At 43.4% G+C, this 19684-nt stretch overlaps 1 protein-coding gene across 1 annotated transcript; it reads left to right on the plus strand.

The window, feature by feature from the left end:
* Positions 1-1176: 1176 nt before the first annotated feature.
* LOC308385756 (cysteine-rich secretory protein LCCL domain-containing 1-like) lies at positions 1177-19241 on the plus strand. Its single transcript, XM_080864879.1, has 15 exons — positions 1177-1509; positions 2055-2425; positions 8107-8225; positions 11924-12056; positions 12154-12269; positions 12418-12518; positions 12605-12799; positions 13443-13503; positions 13590-13656; positions 13859-13989; positions 14097-14140; positions 14237-14309; positions 14389-14464; positions 14595-14728; positions 17661-19241. The coding sequence occupies exons 2-15, from the start codon at positions 2165-2167 to the stop codon at positions 17710-17712; spliced, it is 1563 nt and encodes a 520-aa protein (XP_080721005.1). The 5' UTR covers positions 1177-1509; positions 2055-2164; the 3' UTR covers positions 17713-19241.
* Positions 19242-19684: the final 443 nt, after the last annotated feature.

Here is a 19684-nt window from a genome sequence, read left to right on the forward strand (position 1 = left end):
AAGCTACTCCTTACACATTAACAATACAATAATAATAATAATAATAATGATAATAACAATAATAATAATAATACACCAGCCACAGGCCCATTTCTATGCAAAGATAAACTGCACTTATAACTCTTTTAAGCTAATTGTGGGTTTCATAACTTCATAGTTCCATTAAAATGATACTTTAGTCCACTGACAAGTTGTTTCTTGAAAGCCAGACTCTGTTTATAGCTTTGAGTGCAATGCCACACCTTATTAATACACAAACGTGTATCCTGCCCAGCGTTACATTTGTTTATAATACATCAGTTGTGAAATTTGGCACAGATTATAAATCTTACAACTTCAAATTCATAGGCATCCACACATAGCTGAGTTTTCTGTGTAGTGCTTGATACACCTGATGTGTAAGTGCTAAAAACATCAAGGAGTCATAGAAACAAGGGGATTTGCTTAGTGTTGGGGGGAGGAGAGCAGGGGAAAAACTGCTGCACATGCTTGTCTTGGCCGGCCTGCAGTTTATTGTAAAACACAAGAACATTGTGCCTCCCCTGGTGGAAAAGTAAGCCTGTCCGGGTAGAGGGGGGGTAAACACACCCAGGTCTACTGTTTCCACATGTGCCATAGCTACCAGTAAAAAATGACCAGATGACAAAAGACAAAACGTGCCTGTTTCCATTATGGAATTCAGTCTGTGTTGCAGGAGAGAGCGGGGAAACAGTGACGACAAGTTCACGGCTTGGCTTGGTTTTCTAGTTACAAACCCCCCCACCTCAGAAAAAGAAAAAAGAAGAAGAAGAAGAAGACAGAGAGCCACCTGTGAACAGCCAGACCTGGGAAAATGAGACCCAAAGATGAGGTAGATCTGATTTAAGTTAATGCGGTTTTGAACAAAATCACTTTCCAGGCTGAAATCGCAAAACGCTAATGATGAGCCAATCAACGATCAGGTGGTATAACTGCTAAATGACGTCACGAACATTATAAACTCATTGTCAAAATCAATAAATATAAACAAAACGTTTATCTGATTTTTTTGTGCGTTTTAGAGTCTCACAGTATAAGGTTTACTTTCTGCCCGCATCACTGGAGAAAGAAATATGCACGCACTGCCCCGGAAGCGCACAGAGGTCTCGCCATGAAGCGGTGTGGGCTGTTTCCAAAGTTAGGAGAGGCGTGGTCAGGGGCGGCTTTCTGGAAGCCCAGCAAGTTTAGGATAAAATGTGGATAAGTGATGCTTTGGCGGCTTTGGTGCAAAAATCCTGAAAGAAGAAAGACCGACCTTCTTTTTCTACTTCTTCTCTTTCCCCCCCAAACTGATGAAAACCGAATGAAGCTACCACATCACATCTTTGATTTACGTGCTATGGCAGCCAGCGACAATCATCACACCGCTCCACCTGAGCTCTGCAACACAAACTGAAGGCGGATTTTTTTCCCTTCTTCTTGCTACACAAGTTTCATCGCCAGATCTCTGTCACAACCTCAAGGAGTGGGCTTCATTCCAATTCATTAAAGGTAAATTATTTCCAAAGTCTGCACTAAATCACACCACTCCATTTCTGTTTTAATATGCATTACTGTTCACATTTTCCATTAGATATTGGCTCGTTATATCAGCTTCTGTCAGCATCCTTGCTTGCACACACACTTTCAGTGAGAGCCTGTGTTTATACAGGCTTGGTAAAAGCAAATCTACATTATTCACCGTCCTGTACCCTTAACTGCATTCATTGCAGCTGTGCTGTTTACTGTGATTTGTAATGCTGTGTTCTTTCCTTCTAAAGCTTCCCTTTTATTGTTTGGATTTAGGGGGAAAGTTGTAAAAATTGATTTCTTTAATCCAGGCTTAATCCAAACTAGTCATTCCCAGCCTGCCAGCTTACCCTCACTGAACCCCATTAGCTTACCTGTGGCAGCGCACCAGACTAAGTGCCTGCAAGCCAACACACTGTCCTCACCAAGTTCAATATTGACCCAAGTTATTCAGCAAATTTGATACAGGACTCCAACTGCAAAGCTTCCAATTATCATTTCTTTCTCTCCCCCTCTCTCTCCTTCAGGGTCCTTGTCAGCTGACATTGTAGACAAAGTGTGTCTGTGCTGGCACAAAAACATTTTTCAACCCTATCCATCCTGCTCGAGTTTATCGTTATCACCAGCGTGTCCAAGGATGAGGCTTGGGTCCCTGCACCGGCTGAGAGGCGTGTCCTTGCTCCTGCTGCTCCAGACGACAACATCCATGGTGATGCTTCCAAACTCCACAGGCTGGGAGCAGATTTTGGACAAGTATCTGGACGAGGACGGCGACTGGTGGGAGGCCAAACAGAGGGGGAAGAGGGCCATTACTGATAGCGACGCTCAGCTCATCCTGGACCTTCACAACAAGCTCAGAGGCCAAGTTTACCCTCCTGCTTCCAACATGGAGTACATGGTAGGTGGAGGTGTTGTCTGTGCGTCTTCGGTGATTCGTAGTTCATGCAGTTAACGCATGTTTTGACCCTTTTCTGAACTCTCGCACATTTGTGGCCCATATAGCTTAGTGAAATGACCCAGTCACCAGACTGCCTGGCGTTTGTCCCACTTGGCTCACACTTGCAGCATGCCAGCATCTAAGCACCCTCACACATGAGCCCAAACACAAAGAGACACACACACGCTTAACTTTGTACCCACGTGACTTTGGTCATTTTTGCCAGAAGCGAAGAATGTTCACCACCTTGCCAATGATCACATTTCTCCAATGTTTTTTTTTTCTCTGTTGTTTTCTTTTACTCATGGTAAGAGATTTGTTTGACTTTATCCTTTGGCCATCACGTGTATGTACAGTGCCAGATCACTTTTCACAGTGCAATTAGAATCTGAGCACGGCACCGGGGCTCGATTTACCAGCTGCCCCTGCCCCCACTCCCCTCACTAAACACACACGGGGGATAGCACACCTTCTGAAACTTAGCAATCCACAAATCTGAAACTTTTCCACAAGCACTACGTGTGTAGGCGCAGCTTGACCACTACAGCGCATTGCCTGCAATAGTTAAAAGGGTAAAAATCAATGCAATGTGCAGAAAGTAATGAGATTTTATCATCTTTTCATCCACGCTTAAAGAGCTATGGAACAAAAGGCAGTATTATTCTGTGGTAAAGGCAAATAAACAGTTCCTGCTGGGGGCAGTTGCTGGACTGTGTAATTGTATAATTGAGAGGTTGGACTTGAGGACCTCTAGTGTGTGTGTGTGTGTGTGAGACGCTCAGCCAGGCTGGCTTTTGGTTAAGGCCCACGCTAGTGGAGAAATGCTGAGCCAGCAGCACACAGCTCTTTTCTACTGTCTCCTGTTACACTTGGCTGTTTTTTTTTTTTTTTCTTAGCTGCAGGGGCACCCAGGGGTGAAATATGGAAAGGCAAGCAACAAGAGTATGTGAGGTGAAGGAGAATGAAAGTTAGCAAGAAATGCAAGATGAAGTGAAATACAGGTGTAAAAAAAGAAAAAAGAAAAAAAAAACATCATAAAAGAGTTTTTTTAAATAGGAAGAGGAGGCAGCATGAGACAGATGGAGGGAGAGAAAGCATCGCAAAACAGGTGTCAAAGTAACTGAAGTGAAGGGGAGAAAAGAGGAAATGAGCAAAAAGGAAAAAAAACTCTGAAGGGGCACGCAGTTAGGAGAGACGGCAGCATGCAAGAATAGGCACTGAAATCTCATGTGCGGTTTTGTAGATGTCAGTGTGTTTCAGACAAAAGCTGTTCAGGTCATATGTAGAGCAGGTCTTTTGGTGATTTTTAGCCCTTTATTTTTAAAAGGGTGCTCTGTACTCCTCCGATTTTCCTTTGGTCCGTGTTGAACTGCTGTCACCTTTCAGAAACCTCACAACTTCACTGTACTGGAAGACTTCATAGACATGCTCTCCTGCTCTCCTGACACACTCAGGCATGCAGACACACACACACACATCCGCACACATAACCATTTGCCCATCAGCTCTGTTATTGTCTGCCATTGTATTAAACCACAACCCGAGTGACCCTCTGTGGCAATCATGACAGAGACTCAGAGATAACATCAATTCAAATCCCCCTCTTTCCTCCCCCTTATCGGCTTCTTTTTCTTGCCCTCCCTCTCTCTCTCTTTCTGCCTCCCCTCTCCCTTATCCCTGTGGCTCCGTTCCCATTCTGTCATTATCCAAGACAGAGGCCCAAAAAATTCCCCGGATGAGCATTCACACTCTGTAGCGGTCCACAAAGCTTCGGTAGGAGGACCGCGTTTCTGCCGCTCACTCAAATGTTGACCCCGCAGGTATAAACAGAGACGTGTCAGCGTTTGAAGCCCTGTAAGACAAACAGATGGCATCCTGGGAGAAAGAGCCCCACCTGCCTTGATGTTTAACTTGGCTTTGCTGGTCTGCGCTCAGGTCTGAGGTTACAGTGATGTTAGCAATGGATGATAAATGAATGGGTTCTGCTGCCAAATGTCGAGCCTTTTAAATCATTGATGCGTAATGTGTTTAAAAAACCAAAGAAGCACAATAACAAAACAATAAAAAAAGCAGGATAATGCATTTTCACTGGGTTAATGTCTACGGCTATATGGACGAGCATCTGATGCAACGTTTCTTGCACTGGATGGTTCAGAAGTCATACACCAGCCCGGAGATGAATTCCCTCCAGTGTGTGTGTGTGTGTGTGTGTCTGTTTTTTATTACAGGTTTGCTCAATCACAAGGCGTGGGGAAGAGAGCATCTGCCACAGGTGCTTAAAGCACATCCAGTAAATCCTATGTACAGTAATTTGGAACAATCCACCCTGAATTACTTATAAAACTCCTTTAAAACTTTAAAACTTAAAACTACTTTAAAACTCCTGCAAAGCCTAAAAGACAAAATAACGGAAAATATGCTCTCTTGGGACCTCACCTGCACTGGTTGCCGAAAACAAGTGGCACTCTCGTTGGAGTCCAAATAGCATTGTCTATAAAAACATTTAAGGAGCTATGACCACAGCCTGCAGTGGCACTGTTTGGTGACAGAGATGGACAGGTTTGGAGAGCATCCCCTGTGTTTGATTGTCTTTGGCATTCCCTGACTTATTGAAAATACTTTCCGATTCCTTTTTGTGAAACTTGAGCCGTTACGCTTATTGGCACATCCTTCAAACCACCTGTTCAGAGGATTTTTTTTTTGAGGGGGGGGGGGGGTGATTTACGGAGGTCATCCAAGTGCTCTTTTATCCTCTAGACAATGCCATGAACTGAGGCCAACATTCCCCTACGCTGACTTAAAACACTTTGGCCTTCCATCCAGTCCTGACTCATCAGCCTTTTTTTTTAAAAGTCTGTAGAACCTCTGAAATCCATCCTTCACTGCCTCCTCCAACGCCTGTCATGCGTTTCGAGCTACGGTTTGGCCAGCTCGCAATTCCGTCTGTTGAAACGGCTTACTGTCATTTGGTTCATCTGCAAAACACTGGCTGCGTAACTCCTTCTGCAATTTTGCAAATGCGATTTTCTCACCCAGCAATGATTTGCTTTGCATTGTTGCTCAAACCATGCCCCCTGTTACAGCACAATAATAGGGAGATAATGGTGTTTGCTCGGCGACAACATTCAAACAGTGGTCAGCCCCGGGAACTTTGATATGAGCTGGTGGGAGCTAGAATGCACTGCATGAATAATTGCATGCCATCTCAAGCTGCATATATTGCTGTGGGAGTCCAAAGCTCTCAGTACACTTGCTTAATATAATGCCAAGATTATAAACATTGCTCTTCCTGCAAATGCTCACTATGAATGGGTTGCAATTGCACTTTTCATAAATATTTCGGGGAATGTCATCATAAAACTTTTTGGACCATTGACTCCAATGACAACTCAGTAATGTGTGATAGAATAAAGAACGGCATGGGTATAAAAATGAGCAGAGACACATTTACACAAACTGAGGATACACATCTTTCCTTTAATTTGTCTTATTATTTTTCCCTTGTTGTTGACTATTGTTGCTATACCGTTAAGATTTGTATTGCTGTAAATTAAGTTACCCATTTGCATCCCATTGTTCTCACCAAATCATATCACGCCTTCTGTTTTCTTTTTCCCCAGCTTTGGTTTCCCAATTCCCATGTCTGTTCCCTGCTTTTCAGTATTATTCAGCATGCACCATTGATTATGAGCAGGAAACTCACACTTGCAAAGGAAGTAGCCCTCTGGGCCTTTGGAATAGAATCAGAAAAAAAAAAAAACTGCCACAAATGAAGTGTTAAGCGAAATAAACAATGCAGTGTGCACGGCGCTGAAAGACTCAAGCAGAGGAGGTGTTTTTCTTTACGGCCCCGCGGAACTGTGGTCGAAGTGGGTGGTGGGCGGGGTGGTTCGCGGTTACAAGGCCTCCCCTGCTGGGCGAACTGTGCAAACAGCAGCAGCTTGACAAGCCAGCTGTACTCTGTACAGACTCAACAGCTGAAAAATATGTGTCTCGGTCAACACTTTCTCAACCTGCTTTCACTGCAACTTTTCAGGACAGTGGAATGAGTTTCTCAGCTGGACGGTGCCGCTTATTTTATCATTATTTAAGACGTGCCTCGAGATCATCGCACATCACGTCTTTGTGATACAAACTGTAATCTCCAAGAGCTCCGAGAAGCTGCAGCCAGAATTTTGGGTTCTTTTTCAGGCTTGAAGCCTATTGTAGTTGCGGTCACAGTAAAATGTTTTAAGACACAGAACCACCAATTTAGCACTGCATACTGTATTTCACTGCTTATCAGTCTTTTTTTTTTTTTTTTTTTTTTTGCACAAGGATGTCATTCTTTGAGAAGAATCAAAGGGAAAATATGCAGATATAAATCAAACTAGAGTTGACTGGTCTCCATTATCCTGCCAAAAAAAGGGATACGCAACAGATAAGGCAACACCGACATTTATTTGCGGCTCACTGCAAGCAGAGGTCACGTCTGAGCGCAGATAGGGTTTCAGGTAAACAAATTCTCATTCCTGTTTTAGCCCCGCGTCTGTCACTCAACATCTGACCTTATTGTACAAGAACGACCACAGGCAACCGCAGGAGAGGTTGCTGTAACTCTGCATCCTTCTATTGACGATGAATTTTTATGTGTTTGTTCAGTTATGTAACCTTCCCACAAGGCTCTGTTTTAAAAACTGACATTCCGCTCTGCAGTATCACGTTGGCATCGCTGATTTTTAACAAATGCGTTTAACGGGAAGAAACAGCTGAAGAAACTGCTCGGAGTTAAGAGTTAATTTGCAGCACTGCCAGACATCCTGTTGCTAAGTAGGTTTGCGGGGCAGTTGTTTCTAGAGGGACGGACAGTGGAGGTGGTTGGTGGAAGTTGAGGGGGGTTATTTTAGTATGGTTAGTGGATGAGATTTCAGTGAAGGTAAGCTGAATTCCAGGCCCCAACGTGTGAAATGCAAATATTTCTGACACCTTCACCCATATACTACTAATACATGCGCTCACACCCACTAATACACATCAACTAATAGACTTTCTGGCAGAAACCTGTTATACAAGTCATCCCACACTGGAACTGGGAGTAAACTAACACACGCCGTCCTTCAGAGGAAGTACAGTTGGTGTTTTTCTAGCATTTTTATAGTAGAATATAGGTCAGCAGGGAGGAAGGACACTCTTTGCATTCCCAGAAAACCCCAGAATGGGAATACGATCCCTTAGTATCCAACCAGAGCTAAACTTGACTGAGAGGGCAACTCACAGAGGGAAAGTGAAACAAAAGCATGTACCCAGTCATCTCACTAGAGACATATGGAAGTTATTACTAAACCCCCCCCCTCCCCCCCCCCTTTTTTTTTTTTTTTTTTAAAACTTCCACGACTTCCAAAACTTCCAACTTCCAAGAAAAGTCAGCTGAGTCGAAGTAAGAAAGGCAAAAAGCTTTACTGCAGCAGCAGCAGCTCCTAGTTTCTCTTCCTTATCATCATAGGTTGAAATGGTGTGCTATTTCCCCTCATGTTACTGACCACAGAGCAGTGTTTCTCTAAGCTCCTTTACCCTATAACACATTGAACTGGTTTATGCATTTTATCACCATTTTGTTACTTTTATAATCCAGGAAACTCATTTCTCCATCTCGCCTCGTGCAGGTGTGGGACACAGAGTTGGAACGTACTGCAGAGGAGTGGGCAGAGACGTGTCTGTGGGAGCACGGTCCCGCCGGCTTGCTGCCGCAGATTGGACAGAATCTGGGGGCACACTGGGGAAGGTAAATAATCTGTTATTACAGACAGTTTATGCTATCAAACACTAAAATTAAATAAGTTTGGAGACTTCAAAAGGTTTTCAAAGTGCTCTGTTCTACTTTAAGTGACCAAGTAAGCTGTAGTATAAAAATCTGGTGATGATCGAGGCTGTTTGGATACAATGAAGTCACTCGGATGGTCAGCAACAGTACTCGGGCAGGCTGACATTTAAACAACGTTCAGTTGATACTAAAGGGCTCGAAGTGTCCAAGGAAAATATCAACGCAACATTACACCACCAGCAGACTGAACTGTTGATGGAAGCAAGGACGGCTCTATGCTTTTGTGTTATTTACACCACCATTTAACACCAGACACAGCAGAAATCAAGACTTATCAGGTCAGACAAAGTTTTTCTTCTATTGTCCAATGTTGGCGAGCCTGTGTGAATTGTAGCCTCTGTTTCCTGTTCTTAGCTGACAGGGGTGGCACCCAGTGTGGTCCTCTACTGTTGTAGCCCATCTGCTTCAAGGTTTTGATGTGCTGTGCGTTCAGAGATGCTGCTCTGCCTACGTTGTTGGTAACAGGTGGTTATTTGAGTTACTGTTGCATTCCTGTCAGCTCAAAGCATCCTGGCTGCTCTCTTCTGACCTCTGGCATCAAACAGGCATTTTTGAACAGAGAACTGCTGCTCACTGGATATTTTCTGGTTTTTGGACCTTTCTTTGCAAACCCTAGAGATGGGGTTGTGTTGGAAAATTCCAGTAGATCAGCAATTTCTGAAATATTCCAAGCAGCCTGTCACGGAAAACCATGCCACGTCCAAAGTCTCTTAAATCACCCTGTTTCTCTATTCTGATTGGCAGATAAGACATTTGCATTAACAAGCACTTGAACATTCACAAGTAATAAGGTGGCCGGCGAGTGTACAATATGTTACCCATGACTGGCATTTACCTGCTGCGAATGAGACGTCAAACACACACTGTGGCATATATGCGAGTGGACTCAGACTTAACACAGATTTCTTTGCTCCTTTATTTCACTCAGTCTCCTGCAGAGCTCCAGAAAACAGCGCTGCTTCACACAAGAGACGCTTGTTCTGCATCTAATCATATCACTCCACAGTCGAGATGTCTGCTTAATTCTAATCAGATTAACTGGCAACACCTGGTGCCAGATCAGTGTCCTTGGTTACTGAGCACAAATGTTGATTTTCAGTTAGAGCACTCTGTTTGCCAGTGGATGATAACTATAGGTGGCACTACATGGGTTTATTAAGTGTGCTTGCCTCAGAGTTCTTGTGTCAAAACAAATCAAGCACTGCTTATCTAATGCTCGGCCATATTTACCATATATATATATATATATATATATATATATATATAGCGCGCGTCTGGCAGCACAAATGAACCAGCTGCTAGTTAACGAGAGACACCCGGAATGGCTAACTGAAGGCCGGACGGTCCTGATCCCCAAGGACCCCAAGAAGGGACCGGTCCCCTCCAACTACCGACCAATAACCTGCCTCAGTACTACATGGAAGCTCCTGTCAGGCATCATATCGGCTAAGATGAACAGGCACATGGGTCAATACATGAGCGGGACACAGAAAGGAATTGGCAAGAATACCAGAGGCGCAAAACACCAGCTACTGGTAGACAGAACAATCAGCCGAGACTGCAAGACCAGACTGACCAACCTGTGCACTGCCTGGATTGATTACAAGAAGGCCTATGACTCAATGCCCCACAGCTGGATACTGGAATGCCTAGAATTGTACAAGATCAATGGGACCCTAAGAGCCTTCATCAGGAACTCAATGGGGATGTGGCGTACAACACTAGAGGCCAACTCCAAGCCCATAGCACAAGTTACCATCAAGTGCGGGATCTACCAAGGAGATGCTCTGTCCCCACTGCTGTTCTGCATAGGCCTGAACCCCCTCAGTGAGATCATTAACAAGACTGGCTACGGATACCGACTACGGAACGGAGCAGTTGTCAGCCACCTCCTGTACATGGATGACATCAAGCTGTATGCCAAGAGTGAACGAGACATCGATTCACTGATCCACACTACCAGGCTATACAGCAATGACATTGGAATGTCGTTCGGACTGGAGAAGTGTAGTCGGATGGTAACAAAGAGAGGGAAGGTAGTCAGAACTGAGGGGATTGAACTACCAGAAGGCAACATTGCAGACATAGAGGACAGTTACAAGTACCTGGGGATCCCGCAGGCAAATGGGAACCATGAAGAGGCCGCTAGAAAGGCTGCAACCACCAAGTACCTGCAGAGGGTCAGGCAAGTCCTGAGGAGTCAGCTGAATGGTAAGAACAAGATCCGGGCCATCAACACGTACCCCCTGCCCGTGATCAGGTACCCTGCTGGGGTAATAGGCTGGCCAAAGGAGGAGATAGAAGCCACTGACATAAAGACAAGAAAGCTCCTTACCATGCATGGAGGGTTTCACCCCAAGTCCAGCACCCTGAGGCTGTACGCTAAGCGGAAGGAAGGGGGCCGGGGACTGGTGAGTGTCAGCACCACAGTCCAGGATGAGACAACGAACATCCAAGAATACATTAGGAAGATGGCCCCAACTGACCGAGTGCTCAGTGAATACCTCAGGCAGCAGAAACCCAAGAAAGAGGAGGGAGACGAGGAACCATCATGGAAGGACAGGCCCCTGCACGGTATGTACCACCGGCAGATAGAGGAGGTGGCTGATATCCAGAAATCCTACCAGTGGCTGGACAAAGCTGGACTGAAAGACAGCACAGAGGCACTAATCATGGCAGCACAAGAACAAGCTCTGAGTACAAGATCCATAGAGGCTGGGGTCTATCACACCAGGCAAGACCCCAGGTGCAGGCTGTGTAAAGATGCCCCAGAGACAATCCAGCACATAACAGCAGGGTGCAAGATGCTAGCAGGCAAGGCATACATGGAACGCCATAACCAAGTGGCCGGCATAGTGTACAGGAACATCTGTGCCGAGTATAACCTGGAAGTCCCGAGGTCAAAATGGGAGATGCCCCCAAGGGTGGTGGAGAATGACCGAGCTAAGATCCTGTGGGACTTCCAGATACAGACAGACAAAATGGTGGTGGCTAACCAACCGGACATAGTGGTGGTAGACAAACAGAAGAAGACGGCCGTAGTGATCGATGTAGCGGTTCCGAATGACAGCAATATCAGGAAGAAGGAACACGAGAAGCTGGAGAAATACCAAGGGCTCAGAGAAGAGCTCGAGAGGATGTGGAGGGTGAAGGTAACGGTGGTCCCCGTGGTAATCGGAGCACTAGGTGCGGTGACTCCCAAGCTAGGCGAGTGGCTCCAGCAGATCCCGGGAATAACATCGGAGATCTCTGTCCAGAAGAGCGCAGTCCTGGGAACAGCTAAGATACTGCGCAGGACCCTCAAGCTCCCAGGCCTCTGGTAGAGGACCCGAGCTTGAAGGATAAACCGCCCGCAGGGGCGCGCTGGGTGTTTTTTTTTTTTTTTTTTTTTTTTTTTTTTTTTTTTTTTTATATATGCATTTTAACATAACTGAATATCCGAGCACTGAGAGCTTATACAGTATATTACAAGACTTAAAAAGACAGTTGTAGTGAGCAGTGAAGAGCTTAATGCCAACATCTACACCAAAGGACTCATAAGACACAAGATATGTTGCTTGGAACATTATAATCATAGATGTGCTTACTGATCTCTCCAGGTATCGTCCACCCACGTCCCATGTTCAGGCTTGGTATGATGAAGTGAAAGACTACTCCTTCCCTTACCCTCAAGAGTGTAATCCCTACTGTCCCTTCAGGTGCTCTGGCCCAGTTTGCACACATTACACACAGGTAGCTATGGATCATGACTTCTGGAAACCTTACAAAGGTGCAATGAGAACATTTAAGTCATCTGTTTCTGCTTCTCCGTATTGTCCTTCTTTTGTAGCTTGTCTGGTCTACCAGCAGTCGAATTGGCTGTGCAATCAACTTGTGTTACAACATGAACGTGTGGGGGCAGATCTGGGCCAAAGCCGTCTATCTTGTCTGCAACTATTCACCGAAGTAAGCAGATATGTTGTGTACCAGCACTGTGAAGAGTTAATTATAGTGTCAGGCCGTTTTGATGTGACATCACAGCGATCACTTGTAGTTAAAGCAGTCCTGGTTTGTCTGTGTTCAGTAGTTTTTGTTTGATGTTTCATGTGCACAGGGGAAACTGGTGGGGCCATGCACCTTACAAACATGGGACCCCGTGCTCTTCTTGTCCCCCCAGCTATGGAGGAGGATGCAAAGACAACCTCTGCTACAAAGGTAAGAAAAAGCCACACATAGAGAGAGGGAGACAGAAGTCGGTGCAAATAACTCATTATCATGCCTTGATTTCTGTTTTATTTAAGGGCAAGATGACAATTCATATCCACTGCAAGAGGAAACTGAAGAGAACAACTTTATTGAACCAGAGGTCCCCCGTACCACAAATCCCCGGGCTCGGGCCTCCAGACCTGAGCCTCCCAGTTTCCCCGCTCCAGCCCCTACGCAGCCCCCCGCAGAGGACCTGCAGAAGAAGGAAATGGTCAACACACAGCAGATGTGTAAGCTGCCATTTGACTGTTTATTTTGGATCAGGTTTCCTCTCGAAATGGGGGGTGTACAATATGGTTTTAGGTCTGGGAGGTGCAGAGAGTGGAAGTGGAGGACAATATGTGCTGCAAAAGAAAAAGGAAACCTGTAGCTGCTTGCTCAGTATTGAGCTAGCGATACTGAATAATAAGTGCAAGAAGTAGACTTTGACCTTAAATATTTTTCTTGCAATTTATCTTAAATTGCTTTGATGCTGTATAGTCCTTATCTGTCATCTCCATGATTAACCCTGGCACTTTCTGGAGTCTACTCAATATTGCAAGTCACTCTTTGGAGCAGAGAGGGGAGGTCTATTTTAGCATGAGCCCCTGAGTGTGTGTTTGTTTTTGGCTTGCTGAGAAGTGTTGAGGGGTGAGAGCGGCTCACTGTGGTTTTTAAATGGCTTCCTCTCTGCAGCACATTAAGGCCTGTGCTTGTAAGATGAGACACATCCTCTAGTTTTGCTGACCACCCTGAACCTGAATTCTTGTCTTTTATTCTTGAAGCGTCTCCACTTGAGTCTTTTAGGAACTAGTCATCTGCATCGGAGCCGCTAGTTCACACATGCTGTTTCCTGCAGGAGAACTCAAAGACCTCTGTGTTTATGTGTTACAGCCCAGCTAGTGACCTGTGACACTAAGCTTCGGGATCAGTGCAAAGGAACAACATGCAATAGGTACAGTGAAGGCGAAGCATTAATAGGGTGCGGTGCAGAATGTACAGTTCACATATTCACATGGTTATTTTTGCATTGACACACAGATACGAGTGCCCAGCTGGATGCCTAGATGCTACAGGAAAAGTAGTTGGCACAGTGCACTATGAAATGGTGAGTGTACATGTAGCTAGTGTACTCTGAGGGAAGATTAAAAAAGATTTGGACGCTTCAGTGTCTTTTCACGAGGTGTGCAAGATGAAGCTTTGGGGAAAAAGATGTTTTGTACTTTGAGGATACGTCTTAGTGCTTATTTATCCAAATTTCTTACTAAATACAGTATAAATGGTGTCTCTTTTTATCTCTTTTATTGCAGCAATCCAGTGTGTGCAGAGCTGGTCTACATGCTGGTGTCATAGATAATGATGGAGGATGGATGGATGTAACAAGGCAAGGAAGAAAGGACTTTTTTATCAAATCCTACAAGAATGGCGTCCAGTCACTTGGGTGAGACGGCAATAAATTTACACCAATGACAACTGATAGTTAAATATAATGAAAGTGAATAGAAATAATAACATCTAATGTTGCTGTATTCATTTTCCCCTTGACAGAAAATATCAAAGTGCTAACTCCTTCACAGTCTCCAGAGTGACAGGTTAGTCTGTCATGCTGTGCATGTAGATATGTTGTCATTTGTTTCCAGCTTCTCATTATGGGCTTTGCCGACACCCGCTGTGTTTCCTTCTTACAGTCAAAGCCATCACATGTGAAACCACAGTTGCACAACTGTGTCCATACGAAAGGCCTGTAAAACACTGTCCAAGGTATGCACCTCCCTGTATCGCACACTCTCTCTGGTTATCAGAGCTGCCTAGCATCATGTCTGTTCATCATTCGTCTTAGGTTATACTGCCCGAGAAACTGTGTAGAAGAGAATCCTCACATATCCAGAGTGATCGGTACCAGAATATACTCTGATGTAAGTCCCTGTTTTTGAAGCTGAACTTGTCAGACACTAATTCACACTACTTTGGGGCTGTCAGCATTTTAGAGACAGAAATGAATGAACATTTCTGACATGTTTTCCTTCCTCTTGCATGCTCCTGTAGAAGTCCAGTATATGTCGAGCGGCCGTCCACGCTGGAGTCATCAGGAACGATGTGGGTGGTTACATCGATGTGATGCCAGTGGACAAGCGACAACACTACATCGCCTCGTACCAGAATGGCATTTCCTCGGAGAGGTATTGGATGACTAACCTCACAATCTTATAAGAGGGGAAAATAAATAATAAAATAAATAAATATATATGTGTATAGATAGATAGATGGAAAATAGTTATATACACAATAAAAGAAGGACAAAATAAATAATGCATAACAGTATCCTATCTCTGTTTTATAATACCAATATAGATATATTGTTTGGGGGGGGGGGGGTTTACTGGTCCCGTGTCAGCATTCAGCCTTAATACATGACAGGAAAGTGAAGAGGTTAATGCACTTGCACCCAGAGTGGAGCAGTAAGAAATCAATGCCTCTCAGGTATCTACTCTCCTCTCCTTGTGGACCTAATCATTTCAAGATGCAGGCAGTTACATCCTGTATGCAGTGCACGTGGTAGAGTCATTTGCATTCTTGTAGTTTAAAATAATGAATTGCTTGGCAATTAGTGTACACAAGAGGAGTGCATCTTCGTGTAGTTCTAGACGTGGTTTGCGTTCTGGTAGTAGGTCAAAAAGGACGACCAATAGACAAGGATTTAAAGCTTAATATAGTTAAACAGAAAAATTAAAAAGGACAGAAATAAAAAGTTAATGCGTGTAACCGAGGAAACGGGGTCTTGTTACCATTTATCTCAAAGGGGGTCAATACTGAATCAGATTTTAGACAATTTTCTTGCTTGGTTCTAACAGGAAAGTGGATGAATTAATGCAAATCAGGTTGAGGAAAGAAGCTGCAAGGATTTATGAAGGATTTATGTCTAAAACATCTCATTTATTTGGTAGAAACGGATCTGGTTACTTGTACGGTCACTTGTAATCTAAATGAATCTGTGAAATGGCGTTCGATTGCTCTAATTTGCTACATGGTATAGAAAGAGAAGTCGTCATCACTGACAAGCTGACTTGCTGCATTTGAAGTTGCTGTGTTGCTGAATATTTATTAAATATAATACAGCTGAAAAGTAGCCAGCATCACAAAAGCTAAAAAGATGAAATATATGTAGCACAGACAACAAATATCTGCAAAGAAATTTCTGTCTGTGTTTGTTTCTTTGTCTCTCAACAGGAGTTGAGCGACCAAACTTTGCACACAGGTTTATCTTAGTCCTCTGAAAGTTCTTACCTATATCAAATATTATGACATCATCATGTTGCCTAGCAATTAATTAAAATAATCTGTTTCAGCAATTATGCAGCTATAACATCTTGTAAAAACATTGTGTCATTTTAATTTCAGAACAAAAACATCATTTATATCCATAAAAGTTAAATTAGGTGTGATATGTTATAATGCCGTCACATTGCTTGGCAGTCAGCTAACAATGGGCTGGAATGGCCTGTTTGTAATCTTTTACTCACCCACAATGCTGGTTGCTAATGCTTACATCCGCATTAGCAACCAGCAATATTAAGAAGCTGAAATGACCAATTTTTAGCATATAAAGAACATCTAGCGTCTCTGTTGTTTTTGTCTCCCCCTTCTGGCAGCAAGAATAATTACATAAACACAGCTGACAATAGTTAATAACTTATTATAAACATCTTTTTTAGACACTAATTCTTTCTCTGAACGAGTTCCTTTTCTGTCTAGAGCACCAGAAACTTTCCTTTTCTTTGGGTGTTTCTACCACACTGAGCTGATATATTCTTTTCTATCCTGCTCTGTGGTTTCTCCCTTCTTTAGTTTTGGCAAACCGGTTATTTTTTTGATAATACAAAATTCATCTCTACTGGAGTGCCAGCATGGGAATGTCACCACAGATGCCAGATTCAAAACTCTGGTATACTGGAAAATACACATCCATTTACATGGTTTAATCAGCACTGTGTGAACCCACTTGGCGAGTGCTCGGATGTAACAGCTGGTCATGTATATGTAACAGCTTCTCACTCCAGCTTTAACAATGCCACAGCCAAGGACAGCAATATACATAAGATGAAACGCCTCAGCTAGTTTGCAAATAGAGCACTTCATCGTCGACATAGGGGTGTACATCTGCTTATACTGCCCCAACATTTTTCATTTGTCTAATCCGACGAAGAGGGTTGAGAGTAGATTACCTTGTTTGGTGCCATGTGCTAACACAGAGTAGGAAACAAGAGATATCACTGGTTTTTACGGTGGCTGTTGGAATGTTAAGAAGCTTAAAGTGGCCTATAAAGTACTCAAACAAATTCAAATCTGTGCTGTGTAACGCTGTCTTCTGAATGTAGAAGAATCAGCAGATGTGATCTTTGAGTCTGAAGACTCAAAGTGTCTCTGATATAAAATTTGAGATAGCTGTTATTAAATTCTCCTGCAAGCTAAGGTATTGCTATGCTAATAAGGTGAAAGCTTGTGTTGAATTTATGCTGCACCACCTTGCAACAATATTAAGGCCACAGGTTCATACCAGCCACTCTTCAAAGTGACCTAGATACAGTGTAGTCTGTTCCAGTTTTTAAGAGAAATTAAATTGCCCCTACTGTGGTCTGCAGAATCACTACACTTCCCATGACCTATGTAGAGGGGAGACTTGCATTCACAGCCTCATTCATTCAAAGCCCTTTCCTCCTCCTTTTCATCTCCTTGCTCTTACCATGCCTGTCGCCACTTAATTTATCTTTGTCACTCTGCTAAGATACCTGACGTCTGCCCATCACTTATCTGTGTCCCTTACCTTTACAACATGTCTGTCTTTGCTGGGTGACCACATGAAGTTCCTCGTGTTTGTGTATTAATGGGTGGTTTACCTGTTTTTTTTGTTTTTTTTTTCACTGAACTTCAGCCTCCATCTGTTTGTGTGCTGTCTGTCATCAGAACGTCAGACAGCACACCGCCACGGACATTTCTCCACAAAACCAGTCGATCTGTTTGTGTGTGTCTGTCATGTAGGCTGGGACATGTTCTGTATCTGACACATGCAGCACCCAGACTCACTCTCCCTCTTGTTGTTCTCCTTCCCTGCAGCCTTCAAAACCCTCCCGGAGGGAAGGCGTTCCGGGTGTTCGCTGTGATTTGAGAGCCCCAGAGGGCAGCTTCACCAAACAGAAAATCGCACTTGTGCTGTTGAAAAGGTGGTAATCAAGCCATGTTGTCAAACTCAATGACTGAAATGTTTCTGGCTTTCCTACACTACACGGGTTAGAGGTTGTCACTATGGCAACGGAAGCCCAGCAACAAAAAAGAAACTTGACATGCACGCAATGAGAACCATGAGTTTTTGTCAGCTTTAGCAGGAAATGTTAAAAACTGTAAATATTGCTGATTACTTTGTTGTACAAATTTGTTAATATAGTATTACATTTGTATTGCCTTTGTAGCAAATATCTGTGTATGAATATTAATTATAGAAATGTATTATATGACCTTATAATGGCACTTCAGAGATAATATCACTTTTATATTAAGTCTGGCACATTTATTGGTGCTTTTGCTACATTTTGTACTTCTGGATTGGGGAAATTTGTTATTCATTTATTTTTGTATGGTTAGACACTATATCATTATAACTTGTAAAGGATGCTGCTATATGTTTTAAGTATTGTTGCTGTGATCACCTGTTCGATAAATTTCTTTGTAATTTTCCAGAAAATGTGGTTTAGTTCAAACTACCTGCAGGTCGGGAAGTATGCTCATCTCTCCGGGGTTCACCATTCACCTTTCATTTTGAATTTTATTTTACCGGATGTCGTTGCTCCAAAGAAAAATGATGCCCAGTTAGTAATCGTTTTTGACACTGATACAGAGAAACAAAAATACGTCTTAAAAATCTCATACAGTATGTCGTGCAGTATAAAATATGCTTTCTTTTAAGCTGTAGTCGTTACAATGGGCAAGCAACTCTATTCTCATCTCTGTTTTCCTTGCGTCTAGATTTTCCTAACTTGGGATTGTTAGGAAAAGTTCATTTTGCAATAAAACAACAGAATGACCACACATTTCTATTAGCCACTTTCTTTTTCCATTTTAAGTCTGTTAAAGTTAACTTGATTTAAAAAGCTGTTTGCATTATACATTGATTGTCCTGAGTTGAACCCCATTTGCCTTCAAAACTAGCTCCACTCAACATGGTGTTGGAAACAATCCTCACAGTTTTTAGTCCATATTGACACGATAGCATGACGCAGCAGCTGCTAATGTTTTATCTGTGCATCCATGATGCAAATCTCCTGTTTCCCAACATCCCAAAGGTGCTCTAGTGGATTGAGATCTGGTTATGATGGATGCCATTTGAATACCGTGAAATCATTGTCATGTTCAAGAATCCAGTTTGAGATGATGTGCCATGGTGTGTTATCCTGCTGGGAGGAGAAAATGGGTACACTGTGGTCACAAAGGGCTGGAAACGGTCAGCTAAAATACTCAGGTAGACTCTTGTGTTTAAGTGATTCTCATTTGGTTGAGAAAAATCCCCCACACCATTACACCACCAGTATGAACTGGATGTTTTCATGTTATTTACACCAAATTCAGAGCCTACCATCCAAATATCACAGCCTGTTTAAAGTGTATCCTCAGTTTCTTGTTCTTAGCAGATAGACCCCCCCCCCCCCCCCCCCCCCCCCCCCCCCCCGGTGTGGTCTTCTGCTGCTGTAGCACATCTTGTGTTCAACTTGTGCACTTCTGCATACCTTGGTTGTAACAAGTGATTATTTGAGTTACTGTTTCCTTCCTTCAGCAATCTGCCCATTCACCTCTGACCTCTGACATCAACAAGGCATTTTCACCTAAGGAGCTGCCACTCTCTGGATATTATTTATGTCACCATTCTCTGTAAATCCTACAGATGTTTGTGTGGGGAAATCCCAGCTGATCAGCAGTTTCTTAAACATTCAGACCAACATCTGAGTCCATCATGCACCAATAACCATGACACATTAAAAGTCACTGAAATCCCTTTTCTTCATTCTGATGCTTGATTTGAACTTCACTGGGTCGTCCTAACCGTGTCTACATGCATAAATGAATTGAGCTAATTCATTACATTAATG

This window comes from Rhamphochromis sp. 'chilingali' (assembly GCF_963969265.1).
Source record: "Rhamphochromis sp. 'chilingali' genome assembly, chromosome: 18".
NCBI lineage: Eukaryota > Metazoa > Chordata > Actinopteri > Cichliformes > Cichlidae > Rhamphochromis > Rhamphochromis sp. 'chilingali'.

Bases quoted from the DNA above. Each gene is read 5' to 3' on its own strand.
- LOC308385756 (XM_080864879.1), top strand. From the start codon at position 2,165: ATGAGGCTTGGGTCCCTGCACCGGCTGAGAGGCGTGTCCTTGCTCCTG. The intron at 12,270-12,417 runs GTAAGCAGATAT...TCATGTGCACAG, and splicing joins GTCTGCAACTATTCACCGAA to GGGAAACTGGTGGGGCCATG. The intron at 12,800-13,442 runs GTAAGCTGCCAT...TATGTGTTACAG, and splicing joins GGTCAACACACAGCAGATGT to CCCAGCTAGTGACCTGTGAC.